Genomic DNA, 14,941 nt, shown 5'->3' with positions numbered 1-14,941 from the left:
CTTTACTTTGGCTAGGGGCTGAAGGAAATCATTCTTACTAAGGAAAATTGTCCTGGGGAAATGTTCCATAAGGCATAGCAATAGTCCTTTGAAAACACTTGCTCCTCTGTTGTGATAAAGACAACACAGAAAGAGGAGCTCTCAGAACTGGAAAAGCCCAGCTAGCCCGCACCCATTCATGACAGTAAAGTTGGTGTATCTCATTGTGGATACTGAGTTTTCGAAATTCTCATTACTGCTGCCAAAACACTCAACATTAAAAGATGAGGAAGTTGATTATGTTCAGCACAACCTACTCTTTACCTTTTAAAATCTTTAATGTCCATAGAAGATACCAAATACCAATAGTAAGTTTAAAAGGTTCTTGTAAGGACTCTAGTAGCCTGCCGAGGACCCAAGTTGTTTTTCTTAAGCTGAATTGATTGGGTTCAAAGAGGAAAACCTGATACAGAAGCTATCATTCCACCCCATTCCTCTCTCCTAATGCCAGCCTTTGAGGTGAGCTGGGTTTTGCACTATGTTATAATGCTGTCACATACCAATATATATTTCTTCTCCAACTCTTAAATGATAGTAGGTCCAAGCCTGGTATGTGTACAGACATAGATTCGAGGCTTGATTTTTTTAGTTTGGGTACCCTCTCCATAGAGGTTGTTTAGCAGTAACATGATTTAGTCATCCAAATGAAAATTAATTTAGCTTTGTGAAGGATGTTTTCTCTCTAGGTCATTTTTCCCCCTTGTATTTCCCAGAATAGTGATTCTCTGCCTGTCAACTGAGATTATTGGAATTTGCCTCTGATTTGGGGAAATGGTTAAGTAAACCTGTAGCTGATTAATGCAAGATACTTAAATAGTGGGTTTCATTGATTGTTAATCTGATTCAAATTTGTCTTCGTTTGTAGCTGATTCTGCAAACCTGATCAATATGTGCATCAATCATTATTTTCACCCTGTTCTTCTTATGATTAATAATATTACCACTTTATGAAACAGTTGAATCCTGTGCTTCAGCTTTTAAACAAGGAGGAGAATACTCTTTTTCTTCAATCAAATGTGTTCTCTCGCTTATATAAAATGTTAAAGTGGACTTGTAGATTTTGCAAGTAGATTTTTCCTTTTAAATGCCTTATTTAGTGCTTTATCACAAATGATTTTTCTCAGGTTAAAGGGGCAATATTCTACAAGATTACTGAAGATTACATCAGCTATTCAGAAGAATGTATTAGCCATTAAAAGCTATGAATTCTATGAAAAGAAGATAGGTGAAAGAGCTTCCTTTTCTTTATATTTTAAACTATAGGTAATATATAAATTTTGTATAGTTACTTGAAAGTGATCCCATCTCAAACTCTTGTATAGTTTGTGATGATTTTTGCAAATTAAATGGAATCCCGTATAATTACTGTGGAAGCCAATTCATTCATGGTGACTTTTCCCTAGAGGATTTAGAATATGCATGTCTAACTGAGTTCATACTGCCATATATATGTAAATAGCATCCAGATATTGACAAACAGTGATTAATAAAGAAGCTAAAGGAAACCAAAGGATGCTAACAAAATCTCAGAAAGAGAAATGATTTCTCCAAGTTCCACAGTGTAGAATCATGGGGACAACTAAGGTCTCTAGATTCCCATTCTAGGATTCTTTTTTTTTTTTTTTTCACCCAGGCTGGAGTGCAGTGGCGGGATCTCGGCTCATTTTAACTTTCGCCTTCCGGTTGTAAGCGATTCTCCTGCCTCAGCCTCCCGAGTAGCTGGGATTACAGGTGCCCGCCACCACGCCCAGCTAATTTTTGTATTTTTAGTAGAGACAGGGTTTCACCATGTTGGCCAGGGTGGTCTTGAACTCCTGACCTCATGATCTGCCCACCTCAGCCTACCAAAGTGCTAGGATTATAGGCATGAGCCACCATGCCCGGCCTTACTCTAGGATTCTTAATACATCATGTAACTTCAGACTTCCTGTGTTCTAGAAGACAGTTTTGGGAGCCATCTTTTTAGAGTTTGTTTTTTTGTTTTCTGAGAGTATTGATAAATTTAAAAATCCTTCTTGAAGCAAGGAAATTTGTATCAGAATTAATTTCTGGAAAATACCTGGTTGTGTTCTGTGGGTGTGAGCTCAGGTCTGTGACCTCTGATCAAACAGTAAGGAAGGTAGTGTGGTAGTGTTTACTTCTAGAGAAAAAATATAAGCAATGTTTTTGAGGGTCACAGGATGGGATGTTTAGGAGTGATGTTTTATATATATATATAAATATAAATATAAATATACACATATACATACACATACACACACACACACACACACAAAGGACTGTACATTACCGTTATTTTTGTAGAGAAAGTCTCACTAATAACATGAAGGGTTCCAAAGTTAACCTCTCATCCCTGAACTTGTTAAATGAAACCAGGCATTGTGGAAAGAAAACTTGCTTCTGGGTCTTGCTTTCTCTTTGCAACCGTTGGGAAGGTAAAGAAAGAGAATCAATACAGAATCCAAAAACTTGATCTCTGGCTCCCACCCTTCTTAAATAATGTTAGTGGTGCAAGATATCTTGTCACACCTGTGCTCTGCTACCACTGGCTTTCTCTTTTCTTGTCTGTCCTTCGGTTCATGTTGGGCCAGTGTGTTTTATTTTCTGTCTTCAAAGGGAAATTGAAACTAGGAGAGGGGAAAGAATAAATACATTTAGATATCTTCTTGACCTAGGTTGCAAAAGCGATATCTTGGTTTAAGAAAGTGTGATGGAAGGATTCTAGAGAAATGCCTTCAGGAGAAGTTTCTGTGTTCAAACTTGACAGGGAGGGGCTGGGGGGCAGGAAATTCAGAGCAGGCCTAAAGCAGCGTTGGTATTGGTTGTGCTTGTTTCATTCCTCCCCACCCACCCTTTCTTTGTGCCCATAAGCACAGCAGAATTGTGCTTGTTAACTATTCTAGAGTCAGGTCGCTTTCTGTGTAGGATTTAGGAACATCAATAGACAGTGCATGATAAAAACAGTGGGATTTTATAGCATTGTTTTCTTATTCCTAGAGCCTGATTAATTTCTCTTGAACTTGAGAGATTCTTGAAAGGTTCTCTGCTTCTACTTCCACTTACTACTTATACTTAGTGAGTTTCTAGGCCTGGGAGTTATGAGATTGAGTCTTCTAGATCTTTGTGTGGTTGTGGCATGGAAAATGATCTTGTATATTGTGTTGTGTTGTATTTCTAGAACTCTATGGCTTTGACGTGCTCATAGATTCTACTCTGAAGCCATGGTTGTTGGAAGTGAATCTCTCTCCTTCTTTGGCCTGGTAAGTCAGTTCCATCAACTAGAAAAGGACAAATCTTCAAGTAGTACTTAAAACACTTTTTTTTTTTTTTGATCATTTCTTTTGGCACTAGAAGACTGCTTTTTTCCTAGTTATTAGATGGAGATAACCAGACGTTCTTAAATTAACTGGTTTATGGCATAATATCAAAGTGCATATGACAACCATGAATCACTGTCTTCCTAGTTAATTTACAATTATATGATTCCTGTTTATTAGGTTTCTAAGGGATGATTCTTGCATTCAGTTTTATCCCTGTATTTTTTTAAACAGTAAGTCTTGTATTAAGGGTAAAGAAATACATAAGACATTATATTTCCTTCGTTACCAAAAGTTTTATAGGTTCAAATCCACTATACTGTAAAGGTATAAACCTGGATCTAGGGCCGTGTGGATAATATGTGGTCCTTTTACCCTGTCCCATGTTTAAAGTCATCCAAGTTTAAAGTCAAAAACTTCAAAACAACTTAAAAAAATTTTTTTTTTACTAACCTGTTGTTTAGTAGAAGAAAATAAACATATTTTTCAATACCAGGGAAGATTCTTATTATATTTGCAGCTACAGCCAGAATTTCTGTTCACTGTACACTTCTCTAAACAGAGAACTCTAGAGATTTATGCCAAAGACCACCCAGCTGCTGTGTTTTTAAGGATGAGAGATATTGGCAGAATGCCAAGGAATCAAATAAAGACAGATTGACTACTTTTAGAGTGGGAGTTTGGCTTAACTTCCATAGTAAGGTGTAGAGCTAGATATTACAGATGCTTCAGATGTTATGCAGCTTTTGTCAAGTCAGCCTTTTGCAGGTTGTCCAGTAAAGTATATTATACTATCCTTTAGAAGTTAGAAATCCCCAGAATGAGGCACTGAGTAGCAGCCAGAGCAGTTTGGTTCGTGGAAGAACACCTCAGCACTGAAGCCACTGTGGCCATCACCACCACAGGGAGGCCTCTTGCTTTTGGTCACTGTTGTTTTTGTTTTCATGTGGGTTTCCCCCCATCTGGTGAGATTTTGGTATAACTTGTATTTTTTTTTGTTTGTTTTTGCCCTATATGCAAGCCTGCAAGCCTAAGAAGATTGTTTTAGAGCAGGCAATAAAGACTTGAAAAAGTACCAATGTGGCTAGAGTTGCTTCTCTTGCATGTGAATGTGACTTGACTGTTGCAGCAGCAAAAAGTAATTTGAATGGTGGTGGGCACACTCATAAAAGAGCATACTGAAAATCTGAACCTCTGAAATCCACAGTTTTAATGAAGCAGTATTCTTGACTTGCGCAAAATTTGAATTGCACAAGACCTTCTGGTATAAAGAAAATTGCATGTTAGAGAATCAATGGATGGTGCTGCGTTTGCATTAGAGAGAACAAATTTAGCACCAGGATTTCATTTCTCATATTTTTGCCTAGAATTTTTTCCCCACCCCCACCCATGGATTTTATGGGCTTTATATATTGCTCTTCATTGACATTTGGAAACTTTGCTCTATTGGGACCCATTAGAGGGCGGCTATTCTGTTAACCTACACACTTATCAATTGCTCTTTTCTTTCTGTGTTCTGTTAGTGATGCACCTCTGGACCTAAAGATTAAAGCCAGTATGATTTCAGATATGTTCACTGTTGTAGGTGAGTAGTAGTATTTTCTGAACTGGACTCACATAAAAATTAACTAGAGCGTCCATTTTGTCAGACTCCATAGGTTTTGCCAACTGGCAATTCCTAAGCCATGCTGAATGGTTTGTCTTAAAAAATTATATTTTCGGGGAAATGTTTCAATGTTTCCATGCCCTTTGGCTCCATCCTGTCCTGAGGCTGAACCACAACCAAGGCTGAGACCTGGGGCACAGGAATTAGGAGCTGAGGAAGAGAATTAGCAAAGATCTGGAGAAGGTGTATTTCTCTCCAACCTGGGAAAGTAAAACCCACTGAAGAAGCGTTGTTACAAAGGAGACTGGCTATATTTCTGCTAGACAGTCTGTCTCTACTGGTCTCTATGTGATCCCTTCTGTAGTAGTTATAACCAAAGCAGCCCAAAGAAGAAATCTCATTTTAAGTAGATAAGCCAAAACTTTGAAGTGGAGATGGGCAGTCAGGTGGGTATTTTGTGGGCTTGTTGGGTTTTTTTTTGGGTACTATAAAAACACATAACAAAATATATTTGAGATAAACTAGTACCTGATGTACCAGCAAATGCTGTAAAACTTAGCTACTCTATTTTCCCTGGATGAGAATCTGCTTCTTTTTAGGAAGTAAGTGAAATTAGCTGAAGTCCAATTTCCAAAGCCATAGATAATCTAAAAAGCCCATTTTGAAAGTTGCCAATAGACCACCTTCTGCAGTTCCAGAAGTAGATCATGTCACAGGACAAGACTGTTCACTTGCTTTCGTAAAAATAACTTTATTTTCCAGTCATCATCCAGGTAGCCACTTTAAAGTAACTTGCTTTTATTAACAACTGTGTGTTTCAAAATGGCGATTTGCAGTTATTCTTAGGTTCATCAAAAATCTACATCTCTTTCTCACTCAGAATCACATTTCAGCTACCCAACCAGCAAGGTTCATTCATCTGCATATTTCCCTTTTCTTGTCTCTAGTTCTGGTGGTTCAGAGTTGAAGCAGAGTGCTTGTGGGAGAATTGTGCATTATCCTCCTGAGGATAGATCTCTGTGATATTTATGACAGTGAAACTGAGTTTGTATATCTAAAGAAAAGGTGCAGCCAGACCTGCTAATTTCTTAGAAAATGGCAGGTTTTAATGTTGCCCATTCCCCATTCAGGATTTGTGTGCCAAGACCCTGCCCAGCGGGCATCAACCCGGCCAGTTTATCCCACCTTTGAGTCTTCCAGGCGAAACCCTTTCCAAAAACCTCAGGTAAGCCAATTCCTCAGCAGGGAGCCTGAAGGAGGCTTACTGGGAAGTGGCAGCTGATGTAACTGGGGGAACAGAAGCACTGTGGGTATGAGGTCACTTAGAGCAGGAGAATTTGGGGATCACGCTAGACAGGAGGCAGTTATATTCAGCTGTGACTAATAGCTTATGCTTTCAACATTTTCCAACAAACTTCCTGTTTTTTGGTTTGTCTTTTCTCTTGGCTTCTTTTTTCATTATCTTCCTTTCTGTTTTTAAAAATCACTTTTTTTTCCGCCTCAGATTGATATGCTCAGAAACAAGGCACAGAAAAGGAGCCTATTAATTCTTAGTCATTATTGCATTCTTTCTGATCTTCGGACTAGCTTTGTAAAGAAGATGCTTTCTTGAAATAGTATCTTCTCTACAAGTAATTCTCCTCAAAGGACCCTCCATGATCATGAGTTATTGATTGAGGCTAAGTGAGATAAAAGCCCAAAGAAACTTATACTTTTCTAAAATATCATTAATCAAGCATTGCTTCATTCTTTGTGTACTCTGCATTTTTGTTCCAGTTAAACCAATCAGCTAATCCTTCCATTTACTCATTCTATCATCTCATCAGTCCATGCCTGTTTTGACCCTGCTAATTTCCCACTTTTGTTTTTTGGCCTTTAACATTTCTTCTTATTTAAAAAAAAAATCCACTTTGCTCTTCTGTTCCCCTCTGGTTTGATTGCTTTGCCTGCTCTGACATTTTGGAAGTCTTTTCTCATTAAATCCATCAGGACCTTTACTTTTCATTTTAACATTTATTTACCTCTTCTATATTACATTGTTTTGCATTCATTGATTTGTTGCTTTTAAATTGTTCTGTACTCTCCTGCCAGATTGTAGACTCTTTGAAGGCATAAGCAGCTTTTTCTTCCTACTCCCCATTTTCTCTTTCTTTTTCTTCTCCTCTCCTTTTATCTCTGCCCCAAATCCACTTTAACCCTTTACTCCTCACTTTTTTCCTCCCTTCTTCCACTCCCATTCCTCCTCTTGTTCCTTTATGCTTGCTAGTCTCATTTGGAGTAGTGCTATTTTCTGTTTGCCAAACTCATATGCTATTATTTATTCAGATAATTTTTTATTAGAACAGGGTTTTCAAACTCAAGTGCCTAGAGGGCCTGCAGGCAGGTAATATAAATGAGTAAACAGAGGCAGGTGTAAAACAGCTAAGAGTGATATGACTGAGGTAAACTGGAGAGTGCATACCTCATCTGAAAGGTGTGGCTGTTTTACTAATGTGCTCTAGCTAATTACTGTCATGCATAAGTGTGGGCCAGGTGTTACGAGATTTTCCTATTGTCAAGAGAAATCAGAAATCTTACTTTTAAATATTGGCAGCCACTTCATTAGAAACAATACTTTGCAGGCCAAGCATAACATGTCTTTGAGCTAGATTCAGTCTTTGCCTATCTATGACCCCATGCTGTAGAATTATTCCCTAATTAATGTTGGGATGTGGAACAGAGTGTACTGTATTTTAAAGGCTATTATCTTGGATTAGATACAAAATCAGTTACCAGGGTTGTACTTGATCAGTGCATCATCACAGATCAAAGGGTTTTCTTTAATTTTTAATAAGGAAAAGTAGAGGATTAACCTAGGTGTACTAGGAAAACTTAATTTAGGCAGCCACATTCCTTTGCAAATTGTTTCCTGCAGTATCTGTGGCAAGAACCACAGGATTATGTGTAAAGGATCATGAATATTTCTGTGCAGCTTTAACATAGTTTCTGCCAGGTTTCACTTCTAGAGGTAGTGTATTCCCAATCTTGGATGAATTGATCCCTTTTCTTAGTTTGCCTGTCAGCTTTATTGGCAACTCTTTGCAAACTCTAGAAAATCTATTCAATGTTTGTTTTGCCAACTGGTAGGTAATGGCATGATTTCATCCATAAGCAGCCTACAGGACACTTATATAAAGGCTAAAGGAACTGTAGATTAGTTATGTGTACTGTGTGAAACCAGTTTGTCAGGCGGACTAGTTGACTTCAGGATCTTCAGTATCTGGCAATAGGATTGTGCCCTCAGTGGTTAGAAGTTGAAGCTGGAATATATATGGCATAGGAGAAAGCAGTGTGAAAGATAATCAATGTTCTAACCTTCCAACTACAAAGTGTAGGGCTCTTGCTTTTAGTTTCTGCTTGGAGATTATTTTTTCCTTTTTAATATCATAGATCTATGAGATGGAAAATGTAGGCATATTAGGAGAAGATAAGGGTTTATTCCATTTTTCTGTGTTTTATAGCGTCCAGTATCTGCACAGTTTCAGTCATCAAAGGCCAAGCAGGTAAGTTCTAGATCTTTTGGAAACTTCATTCAAATTTTATTTTCATTCTCCAAATGGAAAATTTTTTAGCTTTAGTTTTTCGTGGTACATATTTTTATGTACCTATTTTTTTGCGCAGTTTATTAACAAAATAAATGAAAATAAATGCATAGAAGTCTCTTTGGTTATAGAATATAAGAGTAGACGATACAGGAACTTAGGGATCCTCTTTTCCTGATAGTGATTATACCGAGATGGAGGCTGTTGAATTTAAATGATGAACAGGTGCTTAAAGGCATATCTATCACTTTGACCAAAATATTCCGGGAAGGAAATTTTCCAGTTCACAAATGAACTTCATTTTTTTTTTTCAAACATTTTACGAAACATACTATTGTCTATAGCTTAATATTGGAAATGTTTTCATATTGGGTGTTGGGTTGTATTTGCGTTCCTTAACAGGTGACATTTCAAATATGTAGTGATTTGCAGTTTATAAATCTTAGAAGCTCTGCCACAATAGTATCTCAGATGCCACCTTTGAAATACAAACATCTTTCTTTCTGAATGATCAGCATTTGCTTTCTTTCTGTTTTTGTTAGCAGTGTTTGAGATTAACCATTGCTTTCTTCTGCACAGATTTAAAAAATTTTTTTTGAAGTAATAGGCTAGCAGTGGGGGTCCTGTGCCTGCTATTTGATGTTTTAGTATGAGGGATGTAGATATTCTCATATATAAATGTGTCACTGCAACTATTGTTTAGCAAAAAGCTCCAATATATTTATTTTGGCATTTGTACTCTCTGATGCAATTTCTGGTAAGCTTGAATGCTTGACTCGTAACTTTCTTAGCTACTGTTTCTGATAAAGTGATTTATATGGTTTATGTGAATCCAAGAAATGAAAAATAACTTACTGGATGCCTTGTCTAATATTTAGTAACTGATTAATGTTGTTCTGTAGTATGAGTTTTGGGGCTTAGTTGGTAGAATTCGAAACTCTATAATATGTAGTGTTTTATATTTAGTAAATACCTAAGTATGCTAGCTGCTCCCATGGCAAAAACAACACAATAAGGCTGTTGACTCCAAAGAGCTTATCTTCTAAATATACCTGGAACTAATGTACTGAAAGGAGTACGTCAGGAAAGGAGTACTCTTTCATAGCCTGTGGCATTTGGCTCTAAAGAAGTGTCTTTGATATGTAATTCTAATTTATTTTTACTTGTTTATTTGAGACAGGGTGTCACTCCATCACCCAGGCTGGAGTGCAGTGACGCGATCACAGCTCACTACAGCCTGGACTTCTTGGGCTCAGGTGATCCTCCCACCTCAGCCTCCTGAGTAGCTAGGACTATAGGTGCACACCACCACGCCTGGCTAATTTTTTGTATTTTTGATAGAGATGAGGGTTTCGAATGGTTACCCAGGTTGGTCTGGAACTCCTGAGCTCAAGCAATCTGCCCGCCTCGGCCCTCCCAAAGTGCTGGGATTGCAGGCATAAGCCACCATGCCCAGCCTTTGATATGTAATTCTAATCTTAATTTCTCATTATCAATTTTAATTCCATTACATCTAGTTGCATTGCTTGAATTACCATAGGTTGTAATAGGCTTGTGGGAGAGCAAGACCTCTCTTTAATAGTGATGTATTTGAACACTTGCTTCCGCGACATAAAGCCTTTCTGGCTTTATTCAGCCAGCTTTATAGAAGTTGAATTCTTTGACTTTTATTGTTCTTTGCAATGTTCTATTTTGTCATTGTCTTTCTGTTAACGAAGCACTCTTAACTTCACAGGTATTTTCATGGGAGTTAAGTAAAAAAAAAGTCTCTGTTCTGACCAGTTAGACTGTATCAAGCTTTCTTTTTCTGTTGCTGTCAGATTGTGAATTCTCTTAGTTCTTTGCCCTTTTTCTGCCTTTTCCTTTTTAAACCATTATCTCTATATTTCTCCTTTCTCTTTAATGTCCATGGTTCAAATTTTCCACTCACCAGAAATTGTATTGCATGGAACTGTGGAAAGAATATGGACTTTTACAGTCAGATAGACCTGGATTCAAATTTTAGCTCTGCCAAAAATTAGCAATTAGACCTTTGGGCAAGTTCTCTTACCTCTCTGAGGCTCAATTCCCACATCTGTCATGTGGGGATAATAATATATACATGAAGTTCTGGTGAGAAAGAAATGATAAAATAGAGGTAAAATATTCAGGATAAGTGCTAGACATGTAGTTTATACTAAGAAGATTTACTCCCCTTCACACTTTTGAGTCTTTTGATTTTCCCAGTGTCAAGATCTCTTGTTATTTTGATATTCACCTGTTTATAGTCATGTTTTTCACATTTGCCATCATCCACAAATGCTCTTTTGTTTGATTCACTGCTATTTATCTTACAGTTACACTGTTTTCAGTTTTTGTTGATGTGTTATATTCTGGCACTAACCTCCAACTGGAAATATAATTTAGAATAAAAATTTTATGAAATTTTCTCAAATCCAAAGACATTTAATATATTGCTATAGTTCCCCTTTTAAAAATCTTGTCCTAAAAATCAAACTTTTAAAGCATGTTTTAAAGTAAAGCATTCTCCATACTATTCTTCATAAGCCCATAATCCTCTAAATTATTAGGGATTTTTTGCTTTTAATATTTGTTCCATTATTTTATTAGGGATTCAAGTTAGATTTACCAGGCAGCAACCACCAGGAGCAAATTTCTTACATTTTTGAAAATTAGTACCTCATTTGGTTTTTTTCTAATCTGGTACCTCCTCAGTTCTTCACAGTTTTTCAGACATAATTATAAGTGGTTTTGGTAAGTTTTGTTTGTTTTTAAAGCCAATTTCCTTAATAACACAATGCATGTCTCTCAGATCTGCTGGCTTACATTTATTCCAAATTTCTAGATGTTGCATATCTCTTTTTATTTTATTTTATTTTTTACTGTTACACAAGCCTACTTACTTTCTCCCCTCTACCCACCAGTTTCAAAGTATACCCTGATTATCAGTATGTTTAAACCTTCTCTTAGAAACCATTTTTTTGATCCATTTCCACTCAGATTTATTGATAATGTGGTCTTTTCCATTTGTTTTCTTTCATTTGATAGCATTCATTTTGCTTTTAAACTTGATTTTACCTTTTGTTTTTTAGATGGTAAAATGTATCACATATAAGTTGAGCTATTTCTAATTCCTTTGCTTTTAATGAAGAATTCCAAACTTTGTAAAACTGCATTGGGAGATTTTTATTCTTTGCATGTGTTCTCTTTCAAGCAAATTTTATTTTTGCCTCTCAATTATGATATATCCTTAGGGTATCTTGCCATTTTTCCCCATTCCACATTTTGTTAAGTTCTTCTCATCACTGGTACTTGCCAGATTTTTTTAGGCTGAGAGTCATTTTCTGATTCAACATCTGTTTCTTACTTCTTTGATTGAGTGGAGACTGGTGGTTCCTTGTCTCGGTAATTTCACATTTTCAGCCAGTTGTTCCTTAGCAATGACGGTTAGATATGTAAGATTTCTTCTCTGGGAAGATTTCTGAATCGTAAGTTGTACTATTGATAAATTTATCTTTGGTGCATGTTGCATGGCAGAATTCTTAACTTGACAGTAATTTGACAGTTTATAATGTATCTGAGCACTGGATATCTAAATCATGTATCTTTTAGCCAGAGGCAATGGGTCTCCTCTCTAAGTTCAGAGGACCCTTATTTCCTTAATACATTCAGTCAACTCATGGAAATATGTGGATTTATTATATCTACCACCCAGAGAATGTAGTTGATGTGCCCAAAGGCAAAACTGCAGAATGACTTGCATTTGGACTGTTTTGCCTTGTTTTTGATAGTCTTGATGGCCTTTCAAATCAGTCTGATTCTGTTTTTTGTTTTTTTTTTTTTAACCTTTGCTTTGTTTTTAATCTCCAAGTATGTCTCCGCAACACTCATAAGCATTTATTTTCTTTTTTTCTGTCCGCCTTATCCTTTCTTCTTCTCTTCTCTCTTTCTCTGCCTTTTCTTTCATCTGTGTCTATAATTCAGGTCACAGAATTATAGACCTTTCTCAGAGCGCTTAAATACCCCAACTAGAAGCACAGACCTGAATTCCTACGTGCCTCTACCCGACCCCAAACAGTCCACAAATATGTACACAGTAGCTAGACCTGGAATTGTAGGCTGTAACAAAGGAGTGGTTGTGAATGTATATGGGAGACAACTCTTTGAAAGTGATTGGCAGAGAAGTTTTAAGAGTTTTGGGGTGCTAATTCATTGGTTAGAGAAACCACATTAGGTTAGTAGGAGAAGGTTGCCACATCATTATCTCAATTTCTAGAAGCCAGGAATATTAAAAAACCATTAAAAACCATATCCAGGAATTGGAGGTTCTCATTAGGTGTTATTCAATAGTGATTTGAACCCTGTTCTTTTAAATACAGCCAGGCATTTCTTAATCTGTTTAATAGTTAATAACTTTTTCTTTAAATACTTTTAATTAAACTTTGATATAGCTTTCAGTTTATTAAACTTCTAAGTAACATTCTTTCTGTTCTTAAATGCTTAATAAAAATACCTATTTTTATTATATCATTTACATGAATGCTTATTTCTTACTCTGTCTTTACATAATTTGAGATTTGAGGCCCTTAGATAGTGTCATGTAAGAAAGCTACTTAACTATAGAGGACAACTGCCTGTGGCTTTATTGTTTTGTTTTTGTTTGTTTGTTTGTTTTTTGAGATAGAGTTTTGCTTTTGTCACCCAGGCTGGAGTGCAATGGGGCAGTCTTGGCTCACTGCAACCTCTGCCTCCAGGGTCCAAGCGATTCTCTTGCCTCAGCCTCTTACGTAGTTGAGACCACAGGCATGTGCCACCACGCCCAGCTAATTTTGTATTTTGAGTAGAGACGAGGTTTCACCATGTTGGCCATGGTTGGTCTCGAACTCTTGAACTCAGGTGATCCACCCATCTTGGCCTCCCAAAGTGCTGGGATTACAGGTGTGAGCCACAGCACCAGGCTTTGCCAGTGGCTTTATGATCAGAGAGGCTGTCATGCGTGAACTAGATAAGTATTTTTTGGCAAACAATAAATCTCGTGTGTGATCACGAGAAAAGTCCTTAAACTATCCATTTAATATTTTTGGCTTTTCCAAATTATATATTAAATAAGCATTCACACTTTTCAAAGATTTATAAACAATGGTTATATTATTTATATTTGTTTCCTTCCTAAATCTTTCAACTTTCCCCTATAAACCCTCTCATTTTAACATCTACTGTTTAATGTATTCCCAGAGATTGAGTAAGTAAAAATATTTCCCGAAATCCTTCTGCAAAGTTTACTTCTAGCCATGATTGATGTCAGCACTTTCACTTATTTGTTTGTTCAACCAATATTTCTTGATTGACTTCATGCCAAGTACAGTGTATTGTTCTGGATGTTGAAGATACCACAGGAAAAGCCCCTGCACTTCACATGTTGCTTACATCTGTTGATTTCATGGTTTTCTTGTTACAGATATCCATCATGGAGTTGCCGATCAGAAAAGTTAGCTTTTATAACTCCCATGGTAGCTTTGGAGATTGGTTAGTTGGTCTCTCTTGTGTCCAAAGATAAAACCATCCATGGTTGGTTATTTGTGTACATGAATATATTAGTCTGCTCAGGCTGTCATAACAAAATGCCATAGACTGAGTGGCTTAAACAACAGAAATTTATTTCTCACAGTCTGAAGGCTGAGAAATCCAAGATCAAGGTGGTGGCAAGACAGGCTTCATTCTAAGGCTTTTTTCTATTGGCTTGTAGGTCTCTATTTTGTTGTATGCTCACATGGCCTCTTCTTTGTACATACACTGGCTGGAGTTGCCCAGGCTAGAGTGCAGTGGCGTGATCTCAGCTCACTGCATGCTCCGCCTCCTGGGTTCACACCATTCTCCTGCCTCAGCCTCCCGAGTAGCTGGGACTACAGCCACCTGCCACCACACCCGGCTAATTTTTTGTATTTTTAGTAGAGGCGGGGTTTCACCATGTTAGCCAGGATGGTCTTGATCTCCTGACCTCGTGATCCGCCCACCTTGGCCTCCCAAATTACTGGGATTACAGGCATGAGCCACCGCACCTGGCCACCATCTCATAAAGACACTAATCCCATTACACCAGGGCCCCACTCTCACAACTTCATCTGACTTTAATTACCTTCCAAAAGCCCCATCTCCAAATGCTATCACATTGCAGGTTAGGACTTCAACATGAGAATTTTTGAGAGAAACCAACATTCAGTCCATAACAACGGGTGTTGCTAAAAAGGCCAAAAGTTAGTTACCAAAATGCCTTTGAATAGATATTCTACAAATAGAGAAAGACAAATAATACCTGGTGACAATGGGGCTGCTGCTCTCTGGTTGAAGTTACTTCTAAGAATCAGGAGGACAATTTGCACCCATAGTGGGTGAATTCT

At 37.3% G+C, this 14,941-nt stretch overlaps 1 protein-coding gene across 3 annotated transcripts in view; it reads left to right on the top strand.

Annotated features, from left to right (window-relative positions):
* Window positions 1-14,941, top strand: part of TTLL5 (tubulin tyrosine ligase-like family member 5) — a 306,711-nt gene that overhangs the window by 66,098 nt on the left and 225,672 nt on the right. For 2 of the 3 annotated variants that reach the window (XM_011949526.1, XM_011949528.1), the window contains exons 13-16: window positions 3,218-3,299; window positions 4,880-4,941; window positions 6,093-6,187; window positions 8,463-8,504. In XM_011949526.1, coding sequence (XP_011804916.1) covers window positions 3,218-3,299; window positions 4,880-4,941; window positions 6,093-6,187; window positions 8,463-8,504 — 281 coding nt within the window. The remainder of the gene's footprint in view (window positions 1-3,217; window positions 3,300-4,879; window positions 4,942-6,092; window positions 6,188-8,462; window positions 8,505-14,941) is intronic. The other variant, XM_011949527.1, reaches the window with a different exon arrangement.

This window comes from Colobus angolensis, unplaced genomic scaffold (assembly GCF_000951035.1).
Source record: "Colobus angolensis palliatus isolate OR3802 unplaced genomic scaffold, Cang.pa_1.0 Scaffold3, whole genome shotgun sequence".
Lineage (NCBI taxonomy): Eukaryota > Metazoa > Chordata > Mammalia > Primates > Cercopithecidae > Colobus > Colobus angolensis.
This window is presented reverse-complemented; position numbering and strand designations above follow the sequence as displayed.